Genomic DNA, 27072 nt, shown 5'->3' on the forward strand with positions numbered 1-27072 from the left:
GTCCTTTACAAAATTAATAATCAGTTCATCCGTTTGGGGGAATCTCTCTGTATATGCAGAAATAGTCTGCTGCTGTTAGAATTAGTCCTGAACAAGGGAAGAAAGATATGAAATCGGTAAGAGAATCTGGATTTGACCAGTACTTCAAGCTCATCCAATAAAATTTTTACATATATAGCTAGTTTTATTCTGCACAAGGCAGAGATTTAATTGTGTCTGCATTCTGTGTTGCTGCTGGGTCTTCCCTCTCCCTTTAAGAGTTCATTTTAAAATCTAGAAAGCTTCAGCCTTTTCTTCAGCTCCACTATCTTGTCTTCGGGAGAAAGGGGGGATATTTTAAATAAATGTTAATCTATCCTGAACTAAAAATAATCTCTGATTAATTCAGGTAATCAATAAAATTGTGAGATAACAATAATAAGGAAATGAGCATAGGTGTCGCCTTGGTTTTGGATCATTATGCCTGCTCTTGAACTTCAGTTAGCTGCCGTTTCTGAATGACGGCTGCCTCCCAACACATCCTTCCATGGGGACAGGCTTATCCACTGGCATCTGTCTTTGATGTTGGCTGTGACGTAACCAACTGGTAATGCCTCAGTATGCATCCTCAGTGCAATTTTAGAACAGGATGACCTTAAGTTATCTAATCTATCTGTCTTCCCCAAACAAGGCTATTTTTACCAAAGTCCTCACTGAAAACATTGCTGTAGCTCCTTTGGGCAAATGCACAACAAGGAACTTAACAATCCCCTTTAGTTGCTTGTTGATGCTTCATAATCATGCCAGATAATTTTCCCCGCTGTAAATCACCACAGCCTAATCTGCTTCGCCTGAGTCCAGAAGATCATTTGGTTCCTCTTTTTAGTTGGTTAGAAGCTCCAGCTCAAGCCAAAGGGCAGACTGCTGTGTTTATAACTAGCATGCACCAACGACTGTGTTAATTATCACAGAGAGGCTGGATTTATGCAGCCCTGTCTAAATTTACCAAGATAAAACAAAGGAAGAGGCATCCGCATCATCCCGCAGTTCCACAAGTCTCCATTGTTTACAGCGACATCTAGTGGGGGAAGAGCTAATCTACTCCCCAATAGTTCCTCCACAATAAAGGCTCTGTACCTGCCTGCTTAGATTTAGGCCTATTCAGAAAAGAAAATCCGATTCGTAGCATGTCTGAGGGAGTCTTCAAGCAGATGGTTCCCTTTACTCAGCCGTTTTGATAGAACCGGGTCTGCTTTTGGGTCATTCTTTTCTAACGCCTAACTTCAACTGACCCATTTATTTTTAAAGCAGCATTTTGCTGGTCATGCCAATGGCCTAGAAGAACTTTCTGTGAGATACTGCTGAGCTAAATAAAGTAGGCATCGTCTTGTCACTCCCAAAGAACTTGACGTTTAACAAGAAAACAAGTCTGGTTTCATCATTCCTTTTCAAAGCTGTCCTTTCACAGTAAAAAGCTTGAAGCAAAGGCTTTGTATACTGCAGTCAGACTTGTTCCATGATGGTTTCATAAGAACCATGACAGCTTTTGTATCCAACTGTAATGCTTACCTACTTCCAGAAAGGGAGTAAACTCCCATTACTTGCACAGCACTGGATTATCCTGTGCCAAAAAGGCGGGCTTGAAATACTTCTACTTCTAGGGATGTGTGGAGAAAGTTTATTCCCTCCTCTTATTGTCCTTTGATTTATTTCTGTTGATTGATGGCAGTCACTGTCGTGTATTCCAGTCATACTGAAACAGCAGAACTGTACAAACAAATGCTATCAACTTGCTCAGCTGCACAAGGAATGAGATGATTTTAAAAAAAAAACCTACCTAGATGGAAAACTTGTTTACGGAAAACATTTTGTGTTGGGCAAAGAAAGAAATAATCGTGGAAACAATGGGAGTGCGCACGTGTAGATCAGTTAGGACCATACATAATAGCTGCAGTGTCAGACTTTACAGCTTCACTCAGGAGCTCTGTCGCCCACATTTTTGCTGCATGTTCATTTTTAAATGGGACATTCTTCATACAGTGCGACTTGGACCTTGGCTGTTTGGGTGATACTCAAGTTGTAAAGCTTGAAAGCATAGATTGCCTGATATATTTAGATGCCATAGGGGCAATTGAATTTCAAAACTGAAAAAATGATCTGCACCAAACTAGTAATATGCAAGCCCAGCTCTACTGTGTTCTGATTTTACTGTGTTTCTGAAACAGTCACAATTACAGAACATACACAGATACGTTATTGTTAGCACACCAGTACATTTGCTATGGGAGAAGCAATGGCTTACTTTCCTGTAAGATCTGTGAAACAGAGGCAGCTGCCCTGGTGTGTGACTAACATACCAGACTGGAAACTAGGAGTTCTTGAACAGGAGGTACCTGGTTCCATCCTAAGTAAGTTACGTTCAATGCCTCAGTACCTACCTCACAGGACTTGTGTGAAGTTTCATCCATTAATATTTATGAAGAATGCCAAGCTTCTTGCATGGACGGTGTTTTGTAACTGCATATGTTTGTCTGCTTGTTCTGAAAGTCACAGCTTGTTGGCTTGTGACTCCATCTGCCTGCAGTTTTCCTTATAGGTACCAGCTAGTCTGGAGTGCTGAACCATGTTGGCTAAAGCTTTCATGATCTGATTTTTTTTTTTTTTTTTTTTGTATAATGACTCAGATTGTCTGCCTTTTTCTTATTCTTTTGGTGTGTGTTCACTTAAGCTTGCTTGGCCCTGCTTGTAGCTCTTTAACTGTTATTTCTTGTGACATATACAGACAAATAGAATACAGTGGAAAATCATTTAAGAGGATGATTTGCTGACTCACTCAGTTGGTGTAGTCCCAGTGATTCCAGAAGGTCTACACTGTCAGAGGTCAGTGAGTTACTCCCTTAGAACTGCCAGCCCTGTCAATCATTGCATTTCAGCAACGACTGACATATTGAAAATGTGATTGCTACAATCACTTGTTACCGTGGAGATAGGGGTAGCCTGCTAATGACCCCAATATGAGGTTATAAAAACCTTAAAACCAGCTATCACAGTTGTTAATAAGCTAATGAGGTTGCTCTGCTTTAATAAAAAAGCACATATATTATAGCTTGTCCCTTATCGAGCCCAGTAGCTTGGTGAAGAAGTTGCCATTTTCCAAGTGCACAGAGAAATCAATTTTGAAATTGATTTGGCTGGCCCATTTCCAAGGCCAAAGAAGATTCCTTCAGTTGTGGGGATTTGAGAAGAAAGAGGACCTTATGTGCCAGTTAAACTCAGAGGTGAACGTTAGAGGGAGCATCATGAATGTTTGCTTCATGAAGAATGGCCTCACCTCTCGGACTATCTAGATGCTGCATATTAAGGTTTCTCACTCTATTCCCACCCCCACCCCACTGGAGCCCCTGTGCCATTAATAGCTTCATGGCAAGCTAAAACTCAACTTTTCACACTCATCCTGGGTAAAGATGCAGTCATGAGTAAAAATCTGTACCTGCTGACTTCCTTCCTGTCATGAAGCTCTTAAAAGCACAGGAGTCTTGCTTATTATTTTTAAGAGAAGAAATCTTATAGATATTTATGGAAATGATTGTCGCTGGATTTAAGGGGAAATACCACCTCCAGAATGAAACAGTTGCCGTGCATTATTGTTCTTTATCTATCTGTACATTGCTCACTGCAGAGGTAGAAATACTATCACTGCGCTAAGCCTTACTTGCTGAGAGACAGTGCTTTTCCAAAGTGCACAAAGCTAGTGGTGTTGCAATTATTTCATCTGTTTTATATCAAGAAAAGTGAAATGCCCTTGTTGGTACCACTCAAGGGCTACTCATGCAACCCTTATGTTTCTGGATATCCATAGCAAACACTTGGTATATCCATCCTGCCGCAGATGCAAACAGTGCTTCAGGGTGTCAATTCCCAATTCAGTTGAATTTCAATTTGAACTTTTGAGGCTATCATGAGTGCTCTTGAATCCAAACTGTCAGCCCAGAGAGAGAATAAAATAAATAGCTATACGCCTAAGGGCCATGTGTAGTGGGAGGGGGGGGGCTTGTGTCTGCTCGGGATCTCTTAGCATAGGCTGAGACTTAACTATGCACGAAATGCAGTGAGTAACTTGTGGCAGAAAAAACGGTCTTCTGAATTTGGAGAGTGAGAACGATTAAACTATCAAAGGTTGTGTAGATGAAAATATAGTGGCAGAGAGTACTATCTGACTTCTTCATTGCTATGTAGTGAATTATATCAGTGTGAACAAAGAGCTGAAAAACACAGACAAGCTACCGGAGGCCTGGCAAGCTAAAAAGGACTATTTGCCTTGTTTCTAATCTAGGCATGTGCAGGCAGTACGCCATCCTCTTGACAATCGAAACTTTCAAACCTGTGTGATAAGCTGTAGCTTGGCAGCCACAAAATTCTTAGTCTACATATTTTGATGTAAGTATATTGTAGCTATGTGGTATATGCTGATATGTTTATAGTGTATACCTTTAAGTTAGGGTTTGCTAATGTAATACATTTCAATAAAAAGCTATCTAAAAACAAATTGTGTCTGATTAGCATTGTTCAGTGGGTTCTGTATTTGGGTGATAACTTCACAGTCTCACTAACTGCACTGAAACTTGCCATTTTGAAATACCTCTATTCAAGTCCATGAGCAGAGTTGATGTCATTCCTACACAGAGGAAATTTATACTGGCAGAAGTGCCCTGGCTGGAGTTTGTGCAGAATACTGCATGAGTTTAGATTAAATTGTGTCACTTAGTGTATTTGGATGCCACTTGGCCACCAGGCAGATACCTGTGACAAGTTAAAAATAAACCCATCTTCCTGATTATCTTATCTCAAAAACTCCAATAACACACAATTTTCCTTTTCACATGCTGCCCTTGAAATTCTGTGCTGTGTGCTTTTTACAAAATTCACCATGAACATAGCTGAAATGGTGATCCAGTGGTAGATTACATGAGCAATTGCTCTGTGGTTTTATCAAATGAGCACTGGTATTCATGCACCTCTCACCAATTTGTCATGCGTAAAGTGGAATTTTATGACACCTTGCCAGGCCTTTGTTGTGCCATTCCAGAGCTAAATTTCAACACCAGAAGCTGCCTAACGAGAGCTGCTTCCATACAGAAGCATGAAATAATAGGGAGAGGGACAGAAGTGGGTGGGAACAGCATCTGCATGGCCCATCCCTGTGCCACTCACTACCTGTGAGTTTTTCCTTCGACCAGCTTTTAAAAGGAAAGCCCCAGGAGCCCCATGAATCATGCTCGCAATAAGCATCATGTCAGGTGGAATTTCCCCAAAAATGCAAGGCATGCTGTTCTTCATTGACGAAAAAAGTCTGTGTGGAACCAGCCAAGCTCCCTCAAAACGGCAACTGGATACATCCTGGCCAGCATTGCTGTTAGTATTATAAATTATTAGAAAAGGGATTGAAAACGAAATGGCAAATATTGTAATGTCCTGGTATAAAGTAATGGTGCAGCCTCATTTGCAACATTGTGTGCATTTCTCATCCCACTATTTCAAAAAGGATATTACAGAACTAGGAAAGGCACAAAGGAGGTCAACCAAGATGGTAAGGGGATTGGAGCTTCTTTCTTAAGAGAAAAGGCTGGACAATCGGTATAGAAAAAAGTTTCTTTCAGTATAGAAAAAAGATGGCTAAGGGGAGACATGACAAGAGGTTTATAAAATTATGCATAGATAAAAGGAACTTTTTCTCCCTCTCCCATAATACTAGAATTCTGTGGTACCCAATTAAATTGTTGGCAAATAAAGTCAGGACAAACAAGGGAAATACTACTTCACTCAATTAGTAATTAAAGAGTAGAATTTGCTTCCAGTGATGGCCACACGCACAGTGTTCAAATGAGGTTAGTCAGATTCATGGAGAAGAGGTCCTTCAATGGCTACTAGCTATAGTGACTGGAAGGAGCCTCCATCTACAGGGGCAGCAAATCTCTAAATACCAGTGCTGGGAGGCAGCATCAGGCGAGGGCCTCAGCCTCTAGGCCATGTTTGGCCCTCCAGGGCAACTGGTTGGCTGCTGTGTGAAACTATTGACTGATCCAGATGGACTACTGGTCTGATCCAGCTGGTTCTACTTATGTCTTTATGTTTATGTTGCATTTCATTCCACTAGCCTTAGAACAGCTTGGGTTTCTTCAGGAAGGAGAGCTGAGTCAAAGCAGGGAAAACGTAGAAAGGTCAAATAATGGATCTGGAACAAACAACTGGATGGAACAGGATCAGGATTTCTTATAAAGCTGAAGATTTGTTGCTACTGACAATATGTGCTGTATTGTGTATAAAAAAGAAGAAAGCATAAATAATCAGTGATAGTTAATAATAACAGCTTCGCTATATCCCTGGGGAGCTACAAAGGAAGAACTACTGTTTAGTCATATATGTGAACTGCTCTGACAAACTGCAGTCATTCAGGCAGAGTTTTTAGTAAACGCTAGGCATTTTTCAACAGACGGGCTTGTGGCTTTTATCAGCTAGTTTCATGAAGACAAGGAGTGAGGAAACTAGCCCAGGTCTGAAAATGCTGTTTTACCTACCTTTAGAAATTCATGGTAAAATTCTAGGTAGGTGCTGCTTCATCCAGTTATTACAGAGCTCTAAAACACACTCTAGTAAAAACATCAGGCTCCTTAGTAGCTTAACAGGGAACAGCTACTCATATTGTACTGTTTGGTTGGTACCTACTCCTATAGTTTGGCCAGAAGGACAAGACATCTTAGTTTCTTCAGCTGTTGGGTCTTTTCCTCATTCCAGATTTTGGTTGGCTGATTCTTATTATTGCATGGCAAAGATCACCAACCTGCCCCTGAGGATACATAGTACTATTTTGAGTGATGGATTGTATTTTATGTATGGACTAGCAAAGAAATTAAATAAAAAGTTCCTCATCAAATATTTCTGAGTAGACTTGGCCATCATGGCATTGGTTACTGCTTAAATAACAGGAAGCAGAAATTAGGAATAAATGGACAGTTCTTGCAGTGGGGGGAAGTGGACAGTGAGGTCTCTGAAGGATCTGTATTAGGATCTGTATTATTTATGGTATTTGTAAATTACTGGGGTGAAACGTTATCAGAACAATTTGTGAATAACTCCCAATAATTCAGGATAGTGAAGTCAGGTAAATGAGGTTCAGTGTAAGTGAAAGTGGTGTAATCCTAATTTAAGTGATGGAGTCAGTATCCTGAATACACATTAATACATAAAGCTGCTTCATACTAAATTAGACCATTGGTCCTCCAAGGTCAGTATGGTCTACTCAGACTGGCAACAGCTATCCAGGGTTCATGGCAGAGGTCCTTCACATCACCTACAACTGATCATTTTGATTGAAGATTAAAACTGGGGCCTTCTGCAGGCCAAGCAGATGCTCTACCACCAGGCTGCAGCTCCAATAATTTGGAGTCATTCACAAATTTATTTGTCTGGGAATGATTAACCAGGAGAGAGATCCTGGGATCATGATGGATGAAAATATGAACACAGTGGGAAACCATGGCTAAAACAGTGGCTTTTATGTTGAGGGTTATTAGGGATGTGATTGTAAATAAAATAGCCTTGTAACACATTAATGTAAAGCTATATTGCAGCCACATTTTGAATAATATGTATAGTTAGTTGTGGCTGCCTGAATTTTTAAAAAAATCATAGAGCTGAAAGAGGTGCAGAAAAGAGCAAGTGAAATATATACGGCAAGGGTGGGGAACCTTTTTTCTGCCAAGGGCCATTTGGATATTTATAACATTATTTGTGGGCCATACAAAATTATCAACTTAAAAATTAGCCTGCTATATTTGGTCAAACGTTTAGCCAAGAGGCACGACCAGAGACGACTCCAAGTGTCTGCCATGTACAGCGACTTACTTTTGAGCTCTGCTGTCCCCAGCTGGGCCCAAGAGATTCAGGCAGGGCAGCAAACACAAGACGGAGTGAGCGACAAGCCGCTCGGGGCTTGTAGGCGAAGGAGCCCAGTCCAGTAACACCCCGATCTGGCACTTTCCTGCCCTACGCGTCTTTTGCAGGACTTAGAGGGGAAAGAACCAGAAGGGAGAGGGGGTACTGACCAAGCCCCAAGCAGGCAGCTACCCAGATGACCCCTCCCCCCGTGCAAGCAAGCAGGCAGGCATCCAGTCGGTGGCGCACTTGCCCACCTGGTGGCACAGGATGGTCTGTTGCACCAGCCGGGCGTAGCTGTCCAGCCGCACACCGGAGTTGCTCCTGCTCTGCATGGTCGGGACCAGATTCTACAGCCGGCTCCTGCTACCTCTGCCTGCAGGGATGAAATGAGGACACACTGGCTAAGAACTCACCGCCCCCCACCCGCGCATTCTGGCCCTGTCCCGTTTAACCCCTCCTTTGTCGCCACTTCCGCCCCCAGCCCACTTGTAGTACAGAGGGAATACGTTGCTCCATGGCTCTGGTGGGAAAGGGTTAACACAGTTTCTTGGGCAGTCCTAGCAGCTCCATAGCTAATGACTCTTCTGCAAGGGGGAAAGAAGGTTCCCTTTCTTGGCAAAACAAACTCACATCTACCTTGAATAGAGGCTATTCCTGTCTGTGGGAGGGGGCAGATCACCAGTCTTAAATCCTTCTGAGCTAGAGATCTGCCAGGACCCACGAAGGGCCAGACCAAATGATTTTGTGGGCCTTATACAGCCCTCGGGCCTGATGTTCCCCACCCCTGATATAAGGAATTAAGCACTTTCCATACAAATTACTGGGGCTTTTTAGTTTTGAAGGAGTTGACTGACATGATAGAAGTTTATAAAACAATGTTTGGTGTGAGGAAAGCAGTTTTTAAAAAAGCCTCCCTCTCCCATTATACTACCACTCACCATCATCCAATACAGCTGATTAAACAATAGACTATAGACGCCGCCCCCCAAAAAAGTACTCCATACAGTGCATAAGCAATGTATGGAATTAACTGCCACAAGATGGTATGAATGGCTTTAAAAGGAGATTAGGTGAATTTAGAGAGGGTATGTCTATCAATGGCTATTAGCCAGATCAAACTGCCAGGCTCAGGGGCATTATGCCACTGAATACCAGTTGGCAGAGTAGTGATAGCAAGGAAGGGCTATTTCCTTCATGTGCACATTATATGAAATCATAGGGTTGCCAAAGTTGGGCTGGGAAATTCCTGGAGATTTTGGGGGTGAAGTATGGGGAGGGTGGGATTTGGAGAGGGGAGGGAGCTCAGTGGGGAATAATGCCCTAGAATCCCTACAATAGAATGCTATAGAATTACAACTAATTTCCAGACTACAGATCTGTTCCCCTGGAGGAAATGGCAGCTTAGGAAGGTAGACTATATGGCATCATATCTCCACTGAGCTCCCTCCCTTCCCCAAACTCTATCATCGCCAGGCACCACCTCAATTCTCCAGGAATTTCCCAAGCAGGAGTTGGCAGCCCTAAGACTCATGTATGTTTCCCATCTTATAATGGGGCTGGCCGGGGAGGTTATCTTTATGACTCTTTCCACACTCTGTGTCACACTCCACAGTATATGAGAGAGAGACCACACATGGTTAGTTCTGGAGGACTTTACCGTCATGTCTCCACAATCCAAAACTCAGCTGTGGGAGTAGTTTTCAGTGTCTGGGATCCACTATGGACCAGAAAAAAAGGCAGAAAAATGTATGTGTATATTATGTCTAGAACCTTTCTCTTACTATGGACCCACCACAACCCACTCCCACAAAGCTGAGGTGGAGCAGCTCCAGCCAGTACATATTTATTCTGAAATCCTAAATTCCACTCAGAGAAAGGGGGTGGGAGGGATAGGAGGGCCAATTGGGCCTGGGCTTCAAATGGTTAATTTTCTGGCATTCAGTAAGTTTTGTCAACTTGTTTTTATACACATCATATGTTGCAACATTTTTACTATGGCTGGAGACATAAAAGCTGGAAGTGGTCGGGCCTTTTCCGAGAGGACCACGTTCTGCTGTTGAGTTCACTAAGTCCCACTCCCTCCTGAACAAGTGTAGGACTGCAGCCAGGGAGGAAGGAACATAAGAAAAGCCCTGCTGGATCAGACCAAGGTCCAGCCGTCTGTTCACACAGTGGCCAACCAAGCGCCTCCAGGAAGCCACAAACAGGACGACTGCAGCAGCATTGTCCTGCCCGTGTTCCACCGCACCTAATATAACAGGCCTGCTCCTCTGATCCTGGAGAGAATAGGAATGCATCATGACTAGCATCCGTTTTAACTAGTAGCCATGAATACTCTTCTCCTCCACGAAGAGGCCCACTCCCCTCTTAAAGCCTTCCAAGTTGGCAGCCATCACCACATTCTGGGGCAGGGAGTCCCACAATTTAACTATGTGTTGTGTGGAAAAATACTTCCTTTTATCCGTTTCGACTCTCTCAGCCTCCAGCTTCAGCAGATGACCCCGCGCTCTGGTATTACGAGAGAGGGAGAAAAGCTTCTCCCTGCCCACTCTCTCCAAACCATGCATGATTTTATAGACCTCCATCCTGTCTCCCCGCAGCCGCCGCCTTTCCAAGCGACCAACTGGAGTGACTCAGCGGAAAGAACCAGGCCAGCCACGAGCCAGACGGAGGGGGCTGGGGGAGAGAGGCGCCGTCGCCCGCCGCAACGCCAGAGGGCGCCACAGGCAAGCGCCGCTCGGCTGGGGCCGCGACGTCGGCAGCCCCCGTGACCCGCCTGTGACCGTGGGCCCGGCCGGCCCGCAGCGGGGAGCGGGGAGCGGGGCCTGGTGGCGGCGCCGCCGCCGCAGGCAGGGACGACCCGCGGCCTCGCCATGTGGCTGGCCCCCGAGGAGGTGCTGCTGGCCAACGCGCTGTGGGTCACCGAGCGGGCCAACCCCTTCTTCCTCCTGCAGCGGCGGCGGGGCCACGGCAAGGGGGGCGGCCTGACGGGTGAGTGAGTGAGCGAGCGGCCGGGCCGAGGGGCGGGGGCCGGCCGCTCCCAGGCCTCTCTCCCCCCCCCGCCCCATAGGGGAAGGGCAAGGCCTGGCCCTTCTGCCAGGGTCGACCCTCGCCCTGGGCCTTTGCCACCTCCTAAATTCCCAGTGGGTCGCCGTGTTAGTCTGTCTGCAGTAGTAGAAAAGGGCCAGAGTCCAGTAGAGTGTGAAAGCTCACACCCTACCAGAAAATATGTTTGTTAGTCTTCAAGGTGCTACTGGGCTCTTGCTCGTTGTTAAATCCAGAGCCCATCGACTCAGGGCCTGCATAGCGCAAGGGGGCATCCAACGGCCTCGTGCAATGCAGGGGCTGGTAATATCGCCCGTGTTCATCGCCACGAAAGGCTTGGGAGGCAGGCCCCCCGTTGACTTCACTGGGGCTTGTTTCCCAGTCAACGTGCGTAGGCTGGGGCTGCGTTGCGGGTGTAGCTATTTGGCGGCTTCTTGAGGCTTCGAGTGTGTAGCAAGCGGTAGATGTGATGTCGACTTCGTCCCAGACTTAAGCGCATTTGGATGCATCTTTGAGACTTCCCTCCAGGACGATGTTGCAAGCTTTGGACTTGTGAAAGGCCAGCGTTACGTATAGACTTTGGGTAACAGGAATGCTTATGTGTACATGTGGTTATGTGCTGTGTATCTGCCAACATGCAGAGCATAGATTCTGTGGGTGTACATGTGTACATTTGGGATACAGGGTTTTACGCAGAGAGAAAATGTGAATGTTAATAGACCCGACATGTTATCATCATGAATAATATTCACATATATAGCATGGCAAGTAATAAAGAATATGTGGTGGTGATTAAACATTTGACTTCCAAACTTAAAGGGTTGTGTGCTATTTTAATGGTTTTCTGTGCAGCTATCGAAGTTTAATGTTCTTCTTTATGAGTGAGTGATGGGAGTCTACAGGAATCACATGGCTTCAGCAGCTTTCTTAACTTGGTATTAATGAAGACTGTTGTGAGCTGTACAGTAAATTTGCAGCAGTTGTAAACAATGAAATCTAATCTTGGCAACATTATGTAGAATGTCAAGTCATTAACAAATCCCTGTTTTACTTATAAGCAAGGTCAGTACTGAGTTTATTCATATTCTGGTATTCTACATTACTATGTATGGATGCTAAAGTTGGACAGTAACGAAAGCTGGCAGGAAGAAAATTGATTCATTTGAAATGTGGTGTTGGAAGAGAGTTTTACAGATACCATGAACTGCCAAAAATCAAATAAATGGATTCTTGATCAAATCAAGCCGAAGCTCTCCCTAGAAGGTAAAATGACTAAACTGATGCTATTGTACTGTGCTCATATCAGAAGACAAGAGTCACTGGAAAAGACAATAATGTGAGGAAAAGTAGAAGGCAGTAGGAACAGAGGAGGGCCCAACATGAAATAGGTTGATTCAGTCAAGGAGGCTATGGCTCTCTGTTCGCAAGACCTGAACAAGGCTGTTAATGATAAGGCGTTTTGGGGTTTTTTAATTCATAGGGTTGCCATAAGTCGGAAGAGATTTGATAGCACATAACACACACACAAGTACTGATTTTGCAACTGATACAAACTGCATTTATGTTGACTCCATATTTTCACACTTATATTGTGTCAGCATCTGCAGATCTGTAAAGATTTGGTGCAGATCACATCTTCTCGTTGCTCTGCACCTGTTCAGTATGTGTTTGTGCTATAGATAGGTTAGGACATGGTGTCAAAGCAGTGGATGACTTCTCCATTGCCCAAGGAATGAAGTCGTTTAAATTCCTATTCAAAAGACATACTTCCTTGTATTTGTCTCACAGTTGGGGAAGTGCAACTGTAGAAGACAGTGAAGATACAGGCCTTGGACTTGTCCCTATCTGTCATTTTTGTATTTTTGAGAGTGCATAGATCTTTAAGCTTGGGTCTTGCAATTTGTTTCATATAGGTCGAGGTCAGCAAGCTTACATTTATTATGAAATAGGGATGGTATTGCTAGCCATGCATTTGCATCTGCTTATTTTGTAAATTTCTTTCTAAGATCACAGACATTGTGATCAATAGGTTTTTAAGATATTTCCTGCTTGGTCCATGTTAGAGCTCTGGTATCTTTTGTACAAGAAAGGAGAGTCTGTGCAGGTACACTGTGTCATGTCATGGTACTTCATGGTAAGAAGTTTGATAAACCAAGCTTCCCAGGTTCCCTTATCTAGAGAGTTGTTAAATGTGTAGGACTTCTAATGATAAGAAGGGTGAGCTTCTTAGCCTGTCAAAGCTGTGTGCAAAATAAATTCAAATAATGCAGTTGTCAGGAGAAGTTGTTCATATGTGTTACCTCAAACTGTATTTTAAAAGTTTCCTAACACTCCCTTTTCAGCCTACTAAGAAGGTTTTTTTAAGTGATAACTGCATGTTGTAATGAGATCCAAATGCCTTCTGTAAAGGAAGTGCAGTGGTAAGGAAAGCACATGTTCCTTGCACTCAATGTGTGATTCACTGGGAACATGTGATTTCCTTCAGTTCACTGCATACGCTAGTAAGGGAATGGAACCTAATTATGCAGCTGTCATAAACACCTATTATTGAATAATGCCTGTGACAACACTAGTGATAAAAATGTGTATGTCACTTTGTGATCATTTAAATATTATTTATATAAGGTCTTGTTTAGAGGCCAAACACTTCCCTGCGCTACATAAGAACATAAGAAAGGCCATGCTGGATCAGACCAAGGCCCATCAAGTTCAGCAGTCTGTTCACACAGTGGCCAACCAGGTGCCGCTAGAAAGGCCACAAACAAGACGACTGCAGCAGCGTTATCCTACCTGTGTTCCAAAGCACCTAATATAATAGGCATTCTTTCTAAGCTAAACAGCCCTAAGCATTTTAACCGCGCCTCATAGGGCAGTTGCTCTGGTTCCCTGATCATTTTGGTTGCTCTTTTCTGCACCTTCTCAAGCTCTGCGATATTCTTTTTTCGGTGTGGTGACCAGAACTGTACACAGTATTCCAAGTGTGATCTCACCATAGATTTGTTCAAGGGCAGTATGATAGCAGCAGTTTTGTTCTCTATTCCTTGTCTAATTATGGCCAGCATGGAATTTGCCGTTTTCACAGCAGCCACACACTGGGTTGACATCTTCATCGAGCGATCCACTGCCACCCTTAGATCCCTTTCTTGGTCTGTTGCTGCCAGCACAGCTCCCATCAGTATATATGTGAAGTTGGGGTTTTTTGCCCCAATATGCATCACTTTGCACTTGCTCACATTGAATCTCATTTGCCATTTTAATGCCCATTCCTCCAATTTGAAAAGATCCTTTTGGAGCTCTTCACAGTCTGATTTTATTTTAACCACCCTAAATAATTTGGTGTCATATGCAAACTTGGCCATCTCGCTGTTCACCCCCAACTCCAGGTCATTGATGAACAGGTTGAAAAGCACCGGTCCCAACATGGATCCCTGAGGGACCCCTCTGCTCACATCCCTCCATTGTGAGAACTGACCATTGATTCCTACTCTCTCCTTCCTATTTTTCAGCCAACTCTCCATCCATAAGAGGACTTGTCTTCTTATCCCATGCCTATGAAGTTTGCTTAGCAATCTTTGGTGGGGGACTTTGTCAAAAGCCTTTTGGAAATCCAAATACACAATGTCCACAGTCCTCTAATACTTGCTCTAAACAGATTCAGTGTTCCCCATTCTTTTAACACCGGTTAAGAGTTCAAGAGGTTTGCACACTCCCTCTTCATCTTTCCTCAAGTCTTGCTTCCCTTTCTTCTTCCAGTCTCCTGTTTGCATTGATGAAATTAACCATGGTTGGCTTAAAATCTATTCGAAACCAGGGTTTTAATTTATTTATAAAGTCTGGTTAAAGTTACCATTGCTAATGTTGGTCTCATTACAGGTGTAACTCCACACCCTAATTAGTCCTTGAAAAAGAGCAGGAGGGAAGAATTCATTTAGGAGAGGGGAAAGGAACTGAAGGGTGCTCTCAATCTATTAACACATTAGAAGGCATTATATCTGCTTTGAGACTTTGCCATGCAGAAGTGCTCTGACTTAACAGCAATTTTAAATAGTAAACGCTGTTTCAAATATCTAACCAGTACTTTTCAATATTTTTCATAAATGATCTGGATGAAGGGGTGGAGGAACTAATCATTAAATTTGCAGATGACACCAAATTGGGAAGAGCAGCAAGCACATCAGAAGATGAAGATAGAATTCAATGATATCTGAACACACTGGAAAAGTGGGCGAATGTGAACAAGAAGCAATTCAACAAGGATCAGTGCAGAGTTCTACATCTGGGTAACAAAAATGAGGAACATACATACTGGATGGGGGATACACTTTTGGGTAGCAGTGTGTGTGAACAAGATCTGGGAGTATGGGTCAACAGTAAGCGAAATATGAGCAGTCAGTGTGATGCAGTGGCAAAAAAGGCTAATGCAGTCTTGGGGTCTATCAACAGAGGTATATAACATCCAAATTGCAAGGTGTCATAGTCCCGCTGTACACTACATTGGTCAGGCCGCACCTGGAGTACTGTGTGCAGTTCTGGAGGCCTCACTTCAAAAAGAATGTGGACAGAATGGAGGTGCAGAGGAGAGCAACAAGGATGATTAGGGGCCTGGAGACATATGAGGAAAGGCTGGGGGACTTGGGAATGTTCAGACTGGAGAAGAGGAGGTTGGCGGGGAGACATGATTGCTGTCTTTAACTGTTTGAAGAGCTGTCACTTAGAGGAGTGCAGGGAGCTGATCCTGTTGGCAGCAGAGAATAGGACTCACAATAATTGTCTTAAACTCACAATAATGGGTTTAAATTATGGGCAGAAAGGTACTAGCTGGATATTAGGGGGGGAAATTACAGTAAGAGTTGTTCACCAGTGGAATTGGCTGCCTAGGGAGGTGGTGAGCCCTCCTGGCAATCTTCAAGCAATGGCTGGACAAACACTTGGCAGGGATGCTCTAGGCTGATCCTGCTTTGAGCAGGGGGTTGGACTAGATGGCCTGTATGGCCCCTTCCAACTCTATGATTCTCACTGTCCTCACTGAAACTATGCCATGTGCTTTGGAGAGCCTGTTTGATTTATTTTCTTAAACTTAGAGTTGTGTGGTTCCCCCGTCCAGCACTGGTGAATATGGCCTGCAATACAATTGTTTTTGAAATGACTCATATGGCACCTTGTCAATAAGGTTATTTTCCTTGGAGACGGAGCACCTCCCCCTTCCGCCATGATACATAGTATTGTGCTTTGTGGAACTATCCTACAATGGTGAAGGGAAGGTTTTGACTGTTTTGGATGGCCAGGAGTCAAGTGTGCTTGAGCAATATGATCCTGTGATCACTAGTACAGACTGCAATTCAGACTACTACTGCAAGTAATGTTACAATAGATAAGTTCAGGTACACTGTGTCACAGATTCTCCTTATTTGTGTTCTATCATAAAATTGCAGTGCAATGTCCTATTTTCAGACTTCTCTAATGACCCAAAGAAACTTGTTCCCCAGGCCCATCCCCAGGCTGTCAAGCAATGTGCTCAGGGAGTTGCTGGAAGAAACTTGATCATCAATCTCAGAGATGGGCTTCACTTGAACCCAAATGGAACCAGGCTGCCAATGCTTAATGTCAAAAAGAAAGCAGAGCAGCTTTTTAAATAAGTCCTGGAGGAAAGCTGACATGAGCTAGGAAGTGCCCATTCCTGAATGGGGGCGGAGCTCTTTAGGAGCCGGCATGACCCCACACCAGCGTAGGTGCCACTTTATCATGGAATAAAGTGGCACCCACGCCAGCATGGGGGCAAACATGCTGGTGTCTGGGAGCTGCAGAGCTCCACCGGCCCCCGCTGCCAGCGCAGGCACTCTGGAAAATAAATCCCGGAAGAGAACGCCGGTGTGCCGGCGTAGGCCAAGGGCTGGGCGATGCCCGCAGTCCTCAGACGTGCGGGAGGTATTTAGCCCCTTTCAGAGCAGGCGACAAAGATTATGCTATCTACCAGGGTCAGAAGTCAGAGGCGTCGGCAAAGCAGGCAGAAGTCAACGGCCAGAAAGATTAATCAGAGGCAATAGCAGGAACACAGAGAAACGGCACGGTTGCTTCCGCAAAGTGAAAGCATGCCTGCGCTGCTATCAGTCAGTGCACTTCCAAGCTAGGCTTCATCCTGAAAAGACTCAGCACCAGTTCTCTGTCTGTTTAGCCTCTCCAAGCGAGCACTCCTCCTTTTACCCTGTAAAACCACACGCTGCCGAGTCCTGATATGCCTATCAGGTTCAGGTGAGCTTGGAGGGCTGCCATTCTCAGCTTCTGCTGCAGGGGTTGAGGGAAGAGTAGCTTCTGTCTGCCCTTGTTCCATCTCTCTGCCTAGCTGTGGTTCCTGCTGAGTTGTTTCAGGCTCCTGTGCTACTGACTGCAATGGAGGTACTGAAGGCCCAGAGGCAACCTGTTCCTCCACTTCAGCTTCAGAGTCCTCCGAGTCCTCAGCTCCCAAGGCAGGGCCCATGACAGCCGGCATGGCAGAGGCGTTCCCAGGGGCGGAGCTGATGCTAGTCAGCTTCCTAACCACTCTTGCCCCAGGAACGGCCCCTCGCACAGCGGTGTTGCCACGACACTTTTTTTGGTGTCATAGCCTCGCTGTTCTCAATGGGGCATCTTTCCCTTTTTGCGTGTGTGTTTTTTAAATACCTTTTTTTACCTCCGCAGTGGCTGGGAAGCATCTGAGGAGGCAGCCTGAGTGCACTGCTCCTGGCCGCTGCGGAAATACCTCCCCCCCCCCCCCAGGAATGGGCTTTGGTTCATGATAACTCATGGTAAAGACTTGGGGCAATATTGCTGGGAGTTGGCTAGAACTAGAGAATGAGAATAGAGCAGTAAATGAGGACCATGTAAAGAAAACCAGGCCAAGGGAGGTAAGGACACTTGGAGAGGGAAATGAGGTACAAGTATCTGTTGTACTAGTGTCTGAAGCATCCAGGCCAAGACTGGGGAGCTGAAGTGCTTGGTACTTAATGACAATTTAAATATAGCAAGGATTTCAGAAAGCTGATAAAATGGGGAGGGGGGAATCAATGGGATATGGTCTGTGGACAAAACAGAAAGAGATGTGGTGGGGTGTTCGTTGCTTTGTATACCAAAGAGGGCATAAAGTAAGCTAGGTAACATAATTGGAATAAACTGCTTCATGGGATCATTATGGGTAGAGATTCTGAACCCCCAAAGTGGCTTCTGTGCCCTGTTGGCCCTCCTAGGAAACTAGTTGGCCTCTGTGTGAAGCAGGACCCTTGTATACGTGGACTAGGCCTGATCCAGGAGGGCTCTTCTTATGAGGCACATGGGGAGAGAGGATCAAGCTCCTTCCCATGCTATTTTCCCAGCCTGAGTCCACCTCCCCCGCCCCCCGCTGCTGCCAGGGAGCAGTTACTTGTTCCACTGAAGACTGAACAGGGACTGAATGATGGGGAAATGTAGCCCTATTGGGGCAAACAGCAGGTCCCCAGGGCCGTTTCAGGCTGGGGAAACAGTGATGCGCCCCTTAAGCCCCCCTTTCCTGTGATTCTGAATTGGGCACTAAACACCTGGGATTTATGTTTCACGTGACAGTTTTCAGTGCGTGTTGCTTGACAGAGCCAGTGTGTTTTCTGTGCTAGTTTTTATTTGCATGAAGGTTTTTATGTAAAGGGAAAATATTCCACCTCATGTTTCCACAACCTCTTGCATGTGTGAACCAGGCCTAAGTTGCTTGTGAGGGTTGCTTCAGGGCCCAGATGCGTTGAATAATATAAATTGTAAGCCTGCCTCCCTTCAGTCCTTCCTTTGTTCATTTAGGTGACTGTTCAGTAACTGCTATTGCTTTCATAATCTGGCAATTGAGCCTCAAAGGCCTCATTATGGAGTGGAGACCTGCTGGAGTGGAGCTTCAGCTCCTTCCCGAAGTATGTTTCAACTGCCACGTTGAATCTCCAGTCTGGTTATGTTTTTGCAGTTGTGAGAAAAGAAGTTACTTTCTGTACTTATTTTAAGATCTTAAACCTTGCATATAAAGTTATCTTCCTGTCCCTGTATTCCTCAAAGACCTGACTAAACTGTGTTGACATGTTTGTCCTCTAGAAAGGTAGGTCACTTTATGAGAGTATAGCAACTCTCTCAGAGTAGTGTGTTGTTCCTTTCACAAGCACCTTTTTATTGTTTGAGTGTCTTGGTTATTTTTAACTGCCAGATACTGTGATGCATAAAAGGTCATTTTTGATGTAAACACTTCGGTTTCAGAAGACCCATGCAAAATGTATCTCTTGTCTGTAAAGAAAGCAAGGTCTAGGAGTGTGAAGTGATTTACAAGTGAGGATAACATTTCAGTCCTAGTTCTAGATATGTACAGTGAGGGGGGAAAGTATTTGATCCCCTGCTAAATTTGCCCGTTTGCCCTCTGACGAAGAAATGACCAGTCCATAATTTTAATGGTAGGTTGATTGTAGCTGTGAGAGACAGAATAACAACAGGAAAAACCCCAGAAACCCAGAAGACAAAAGTCAGAGATTGATGTGCATTATAATGAGTGAAATAAGTATTTGATCCCCTATCAACCAGCCAGATTAGGGTTAGGGTTAGGGTTCTGCTGTCGACAGAAGCAATCAATCCATCAGATTCCAAACTAGCCACCATGACCAAGACCAAAGAGCTGTCCAAGGATGTCAGGGACAAGCTTGTAGACCTGCACAAGGCTGGACTGGGCTACAAGACTATTGCCAAGCAGCTTGGTGAGAAGGTGACAACCCTAACCCTAACTGTCAAACTCCCTCGGTCTGGGGCTCCATGCAAGATCTCATCTCGTGGAGTTGCAATGATCATGAGAACGGTGATGAAGCAGCCCAGAACTACACGGGGGGAACTTGTCAATGATCTCAGGGCAGCTGGGACCATAGTCACCATGAAAACAGTTGGTAACACACTACGCCGTGAAGGACTGAGATCTTGCAGAGCCCGCAAGGTCCCCTTGCTCAAGACAGCACATGTACAGGCCCGTCTGCAATTTGCCAATGCACATCTGAATGACCCAGAGGAGAACTGGGTGAAAGTGTTGTGGTCAGATGAGACCAAAATCGAGCTCTTTGGCATCAACTCAACTCGCCGTGTTTGGAGGAGGAGGAGGAATGCTGCCTACGACCCCAAGAACACCATCCCCACCGTCAAACATGGAGGGGGACATATTATGCTTTGGGGGTGTTTTTCTGCTAAGGGGACAGGACACCTTCACCGCATCGAAGGGACGATGGACGGGAGCATGTATCGTCAAATCTTGGGTGAGCACCTCCTTCCCTCAGCCAGGGCATTGAAAATGGGTCGAGGATGGGTATTCCAGCATGACAATGACCCAAAACACACGGCCAAGGCAACAAAGGAGTGGCTCAAGAAGAAGCACATTAAGGTCCTGGAGTGGCCTAGCCAGTCTCCACACCTTAATCCCATTGAAAATCTGTGGAGAGAGCTGAAGGTTCGAGTAGCTACACATCAGCCTCGAAATCTTACTGACTTGGAGAGGATCTGCAAAGAGGAGTGGGACAAAATACCTCCTGAGATGTATGCAAACCTGGTGGCCACCTACAAGAAACATCTGACCTCTGTAATTGCCAACAAGGGTTTTGCCACCAAGTACTAAGTCATCTTTTGCAAAGGGATCAAATACTTATTTCACTCATTATAATGCACATCAATCTCTGACTTTTGTCTTCTGGGTTTCTGGGGTTTTTCCTGTTGTTATTCTGTCTCTCACAGCTACAATAGACCTACCATTAAAATTATGGACTGGTCATTTCGTCGTCAGAGGGCAAATGGGCAAATTTAGCAGGGGATCAAATACTTTCCCCCCTCACTGTATTGTGGGAAGACTATAGGTTTGCTACCATCAGTGGAAGCATTTCTCCTTGCCTTCATACATAAGTTAACAACAAATAGGGCCTCTCACAGAGCAATCCTAAGAAGAGTTACTCCAGTCCAAGCATATTCATTTCAGTGGGCTTCGACTGGAGTAATTCTGCATAGGATTGCACTGTAAGTCTTTGGAATTTGTAAGTCAAGCAGTGCTACCGCTAAGCTTCCTTGCTGTCTGATAGGGATTTCTTAATAACTTACTGGGTGGCCCACTCTCCACTTCATGTACGTATTTATAAAATGAGAGTATTGGCACTACTAAATGAGAATGCTGCCTTTACTGGAAGAGTAGTGACCTGATTTTGCTGTTATCTTTTATTAAATTGGTCTTGCAGAAGAGGTGAAACTTCCATGTATTATTCTGTATGAACATTTGAATATTTTGTCTAATGATCAATAGGATGACAGTGTTTCCAGGTGGTGCCCAAATACTTACATTTGATTTTAGCCGATAGGCCGAAAAGCAATGGTGCCCAAATAGTTAACCACAGATGATCTAAACTTTGTCCCCTGTAAGTTTTTCAAACAGGTTTCATTTGGTTGTTGATTTTTCTCTAAGACTAAACAGAATACTTCTCCATTATGTAAGTCAAAATGAAACTGATATCAGTATTTCCTGCCAGAAACAGAAACACATGAATATCTTTTTATTGTATTGAATAAATGTTTAATTGAATTTTTAAAAGAAACAGGAACACAAGTGCATGAAAATTAGATATGATTTTTTAAAAAAATCTTGGCTGTGGAATTGTCAACAGTAATTCTGTACAGCCAACTTTATCTCTTGGAGTGGATGCACTTCTGGTTTTTACATTAAGACATGAGGTCTTTTAGAAGTGCATATAGGATTCACAATCTCTCCTCCCCCTTTGCCAATGATGCACAATCTCTCCTCCCCCTTGGCCAATCAAATTCAACATGTTTTTCTCCACATCTTTGTCTATTTAGGCCTGCTTGTGGGAACCCTTGATGTGGTTTTGGACTCAAGCGCTAGAGTTGCTCCCTATAGGATCCTGCATCAGACACTGGACTCTCAGATCTATTGGGCAGTGGCATGTGGTAAGTACTACTGTATCTGAAAACGTACAAGATTTTTTAAAGGGCAAATAGCACTGATGTATCTCTGCTCTTGTCTCCCAAACCACACTTTAAAATCTCTCATACTGATTCTGCTTTTTGAACAAGGGAGTTCTTTGGGAAGCATTTTGAATTTGTTTAGAGGCACTTTCTGAAAAGCTAATTCTGTGAAAAAAATCTGGGTATGTGTATGAATCATGTATTTATGTATGTATGTGTATATAAATTCCTGTCTCACTTTATAGTAACAGTCTCACAGTGACTTACAATTAGAAAGTTAAAACACATTGTGTAATAAAATAAAAATGCAATAGAAAACCATCAGACTAACCAGCAGAATCAAAGCAAGAATGAACCAGAAAGTCATCATAAACCAAAATCCAACCTGAAGAAAACAAAGTCAGTCAATAGCAGAATATCTCCATCAACAACTCAAATCAAAAGCTTGTAGAAAGACAATGATCTTCATTTGTCTTCTGAAGCTAAAATAAGAGTGGGTCAAATTACACCCAGGGGAGGGTCGTTCTAAAGTCTCATTGCTGCTCTGGTCCTTATCACATGTTCCACCATACCTGTGATGGCAGTGGAACACTGAGCAGTGCTTGTTTAGCCAACCTTAGTGTACAAGATGGTTCATGGTGGAGACGGTTGTCCCTGAGGGGACCTCATTTCAGGATCATTTAGAACTTTTAAGGTCAAAACTAGTACACTGAATTTGGCCAGAATTAGATTGGAAACCAATTACGTTGGGTCAAACTTGGAGTGGTATGATCAAAGTATCTGCATCATGTATCAAGTATGGTTTTTGAGAATGTTACAATGGCAGCCCCATACGCAGCATATTTCAGTAGTCCAACCTGGAAGTCACCACGGCATGCACAACTGTGACCAAGTCAGACTTCTCCAGGAAGAGCCGTATTAGGTTTACTAAACAGAGTTGGTAGATGATATTCTTGGTCACCAGCTGCTGCCTGAACATCCAAGAGCAGTGTTGACTAAGAAGTACACACAAATTGCAAAGCTAGACCTTCAATCCTATCCAGCACAGGATGAATCCTACCATCCTAGATTGGCTGAACTACCAGCCAACGGCACCTGCATCTTGTCTGGATTAAGTTTCAGTTTGTGTATTCTCATGTGGGTGCATCACTGGTTTGTGACACCAGTTAAGCAAATTCACAACCTCCTTAAGACCAGATAAAAAGAGAGGTAGAACTAAGTGTTATCTGCATACTAATGACACCAAACCCCTGAGCTCCCGGCAACCTCCCCCAGTGGTTTCCTGGAGATAAATAGCATAGGAGACGAAACAGGATCTTGCAGGACTCCAAAGGCTCTGGGCGAGAGCCAGAGTCTCCTCGGCCTGCCTTCTGAATCCTACCTTCCAGGCAGGATCAGAACCACAACAGCTCAGTACTTCCCAATTCTACCTGTGCGTGGCAGTGTAGAGTGATGCCATGACTAGTGATATCAAAAGCTATGAGAGGGCCAAGAGAACTAGCATTGATGCATCCTTCACCTACCTCCCAAGGTAACCAAGGCAGTTTTTAGTACCAAAACTGTACGAGGTGCACATCTGGAATATGGCCATTATATCTAGAGGTTTAGTCCAGGATTCTGCCATCAGGTAGAACAGAAAAAACATGATCTTGGTAGGGGAAAAAGTTTTTTTAAAAGAAAGTTCCTGACAGAAATCCTTATTACAGAAATGTTCCTTTCCCTTCGCATAGGCTCCAATGTGAAAGGTATTTCAACATGACTCCCTCACTTTTGTGAGTTTTCAGATAACCTGTTTTAAATTATGCTGAGAGCCATAACTTGCCTAAAGCCTTGTGACTGAACAAGGATTTGTGCCTAGGTCTTGCTCATCAGAAATTCAACACTCTCTCCACTATACCGTGCCAATGTGGCATGTGTTCTAATCTGTTTGATTTGAAACTTAAAAACAGCACTATGATGTAACAGCACTGTTATTGCCAATGTACAGATGGATATCAGAGGCTGAGAATAAATTAACTTGCCCTGGACCATCCAGAGAGTCTATATTTCAGAGCAGGGAATTGAATCCAAGTCTGACACAGAGTTTGTTGCAGCATAGGGGCACAAAGATTGGGTAATCCGTGGGGCTGCCACCCAGAAAGTCTCTGGGGAAGAAGTGGACTTTGAAAGGGGACTTGTCAAATTGGGAGGTGTTGCTTTTTTCCAACTGTAAGAAATGGCTTTTTTAAAAAAGAGGAAAAAAAGGTAAGTATATTATAAAACTGTAGAGAAATGTTTTTGAAGTCCCAGGAATCTTGTAGTGAGACTTATAAGATTATGTTTGATTTCTGTGTATTAAGGTAGCTATAAAGAGAGAGAAGATGGTAGCAGTGTTAGGATTGAAATAAAAGAACAGTGCAAGTTGATAACAAGCAACCTTGTATAGAGCAGGAGTGAGGCACATAGACAGATAGAAGGTTGAAGATTGTTGATGAATGTTTAGCTGGGAGGCTTCCCTATCAATTGTGTGGTAAAGCACTATAAACCGTAGTAGGTTTGTTCTTGCCTCATTTATAAGCTGTAGCTGAAATAAAGTGGCACAAGAGGAGAAGTAGGATCACAGTGAGAAGAATGGATGTGACTTTCCATAGGGATGCTTGCTTTTGTATCTTTAATTGTAAACTCTCTTGTAGCTGCTGCCATCTTATTTGTCATTTGTTCATTTGTTGTTAGGTTCATCCCGTAAAGAAATCACAAAACACTGGGAATGGCTAGAGAATAACTTGCTCCAGACTCTTGCCATCTTTGATAATGCAGAGGATATCACTACCTTTGTCAAGGGCAAGATACATGTAAGAAACTCCTTCTCTTCCGTAGACTCCCTGTGTCCTGGTGCTAAAGACTGTTTCTTCACATAAAGCTCAGTGTGGGACAGATGTCTGAAGTACATCCTGGGTTGGAGGCCTTGGATCCATTTGGCCAACTGTTGTGTTTACCCTTGGCACAAGTCTCACCTCTTGCATTAGGGGGTCAACCCCTTCTGTGTGTGTAAAGTGCCATCAAGTCGCAGCTGACTTACGATGACCCGTTTTGGGGTTTTCATGGCAAGAGACTAACTGAGGTGGTTTGCCAGTGCCTTCCTCTGCATAGCAACCCTGGTATTCCTTGGTGGTCTCCCATCCAAATACTAACCCGGGCTGACCCTGCTTAGCTTCCGAGATCTGACGAGATCAGGCTAGCCTGGGCCATCCAGGTCAGGGCGTCAACCCTTGCACAGGACAACCCTGTCCCTTGCACAGGACAAAAATGCCGCCATGATCAGAACAGATCCATGGGGTCCAACCCAACATGAAAAAGGGGTGGAATCATATGATTACCTGGGCATCTAAAAGGATTGTCTTTATTCATGAAAACAAAATAACCTGATTAGTTTAATGCTGCATCATATTAATCACTGCTTCCATTTATCCTAGCTTGTGATCAAATATAGTGTTGCTTTGTTTTTATCCTGCCCTCCCTTGCAGTTGGCCATCACTTCATGTATGATTTTCTTTGTGGTAAAAGAAACATGCTCCTATGTACAAAAGGAAAAACAAAATAAAGACTTTTTAAAAAGAAGTTCACATAGGAACGATGTGGGGAGGTGTCTGTATAGGAGGAGGTTCCATTGCTTGTCACTTACAATATTCAGAGGGTGCTTGTAAAACTATGTTTCACAAGACAAGCACCACAGCAGCAACATAAGGTGTCATGTTTTCCCAGGTACAAAATATTGAGCATAAACTTAAAGATCTGTGGTGCACCCAGAACAGAAGTACAGCCTCAAGTGGTGGACATGTGTACTGTGTGCAACCAATTAGTTAGTGCCAAACCCTGATTCTGTAGAAGACCATTAATCTCCAGCTCCTTTTTTTCTGCAGGGCATTATTGCTGAAGAGAACAAGAATCAGCAGCCTCAGGGGGAAGAAGATCCAGGTAAATTTAAGGAAGCAGAACTGAAGATGCGTAAACAGTTTGGAATGCCTGAAGGAGAGAAGCTGGTCAATTACTACTCCTGCAGCTACTGGAAAGGACGTGTCCCGAGACAAGGATGGCTGTATCTGACTGTTAATCACCTCTGTTTCTATTCCTTCCTTTTGGGCAAAGAAGGTAAGCTGTAAGCCTGCTGAATGTTTCTGGCCCACACCTCGTTTGTTTAACTGATCTGGTCTGATGGCTGGTTTTAAGCTGGGGGGTCAGATCTGGAGTTGTGAGTGATGTTCATAGTGGGGTTGAGGCCCAGCAGGTAGAATTCTCAGTCTGGAAAGGAGGGGGAGGGAGCTTGCGATTCCGTGGCCTACTTCTGGGTGATCAATGATAGTTCAGCAGTTGGCAGTGTTACATCTGCACTGGCTTAAAACCGCTTGAGCCAATTTTGCAAAAACGTGCAGGGTTCCTTAGTCTGTACATTCACTTGCATATGAGAATTTAGCTGAGCCATGCTCCCGTTAGAAAAAAGAAATTGGATAGGTTTATATAGGCTTTCTCGTTTGTTTAAAATGTGTTTGGAAGTCTGACCGTGATTGCTTGGGTTTCCATGTTTCCCTAGTAACCCTAATAGTGCAGTGGGTGGATGTGACTCAGCTGGAGAAGAATGCTACTCTGCTGTTCCCTGAATGCATCAAAGTGAGTACCAGGGACAGTGAGCTCTTCTTCTCTATGTTTCTCAACATCAGCGAGACCTTCAAGTTGATGGAGCAGCTGGCTAACATTGCCATGCGACAGCTACTGGACAATAAAGGCTTCGTGGAGGATATGTTGCTTCCCAAGCCCAGCAAGCCTCTCAAGAATATCTCAGCACTCAAAAGGTGTGTGTGAGTGTATCTTCCAGGGTTTGGAGGAAGACAAGTGAAACTAAGAGGCAGCTTGTATATTTTCATGAAATGTTTATATTCAGTAACGTTGTGAAGCCTTGCTTAATCTCCAGCACAAGGAATCAATTTAAGGGTAAAGTGTTTGGGCTGTACAATTTCGACTATTTCATCGGAGGCACAATCTATCTTTCCAGCTCAAAATATTTTGCACTCTCAGTTTTGAGTTTTTTTTTTTTTTGACTGAGCACATTCCTTCCTGGTTGTAAAGGGGAGAAATCTGGAATCATTTCCTCTTTAAGATATAAGT

General features: G+C 44.0%; 1 protein-coding gene across 2 annotated transcripts in view; it reads left to right on the forward strand.

Moving 5' to 3' along the window:
• Positions 1–10782: 10782 nt before the first annotated feature.
• The window catches only part of TBC1D9B (TBC1 domain family member 9B), a 38202-nt gene continuing 21912 nt past the window's right edge, over positions 10783–27072 (forward strand). For both annotated transcript variants that reach the window (XM_056865332.1, XM_056865340.1), the window contains exons 1-5: positions 10783–10905; positions 21805–21915; positions 24646–24764; positions 25833–26061; positions 26501–26759. In XM_056865332.1, the coding sequence (XP_056721310.1) occupies positions 10788–10905; positions 21805–21915; positions 24646–24764; positions 25833–26061; positions 26501–26759 (836 nt within the window). In that variant the 5' untranslated portion in view covers positions 10783–10787. The remainder of the gene's footprint in view (positions 10906–21804; positions 21916–24645; positions 24765–25832; positions 26062–26500; positions 26760–27072) is intronic.

This window comes from Euleptes europaea, chromosome 1, assembly GCF_029931775.1.
Source record: "Euleptes europaea isolate rEulEur1 chromosome 1, rEulEur1.hap1, whole genome shotgun sequence".
Classification (NCBI taxonomy): Eukaryota; Metazoa; Chordata; class Lepidosauria; order Squamata; family Sphaerodactylidae; genus Euleptes; species Euleptes europaea.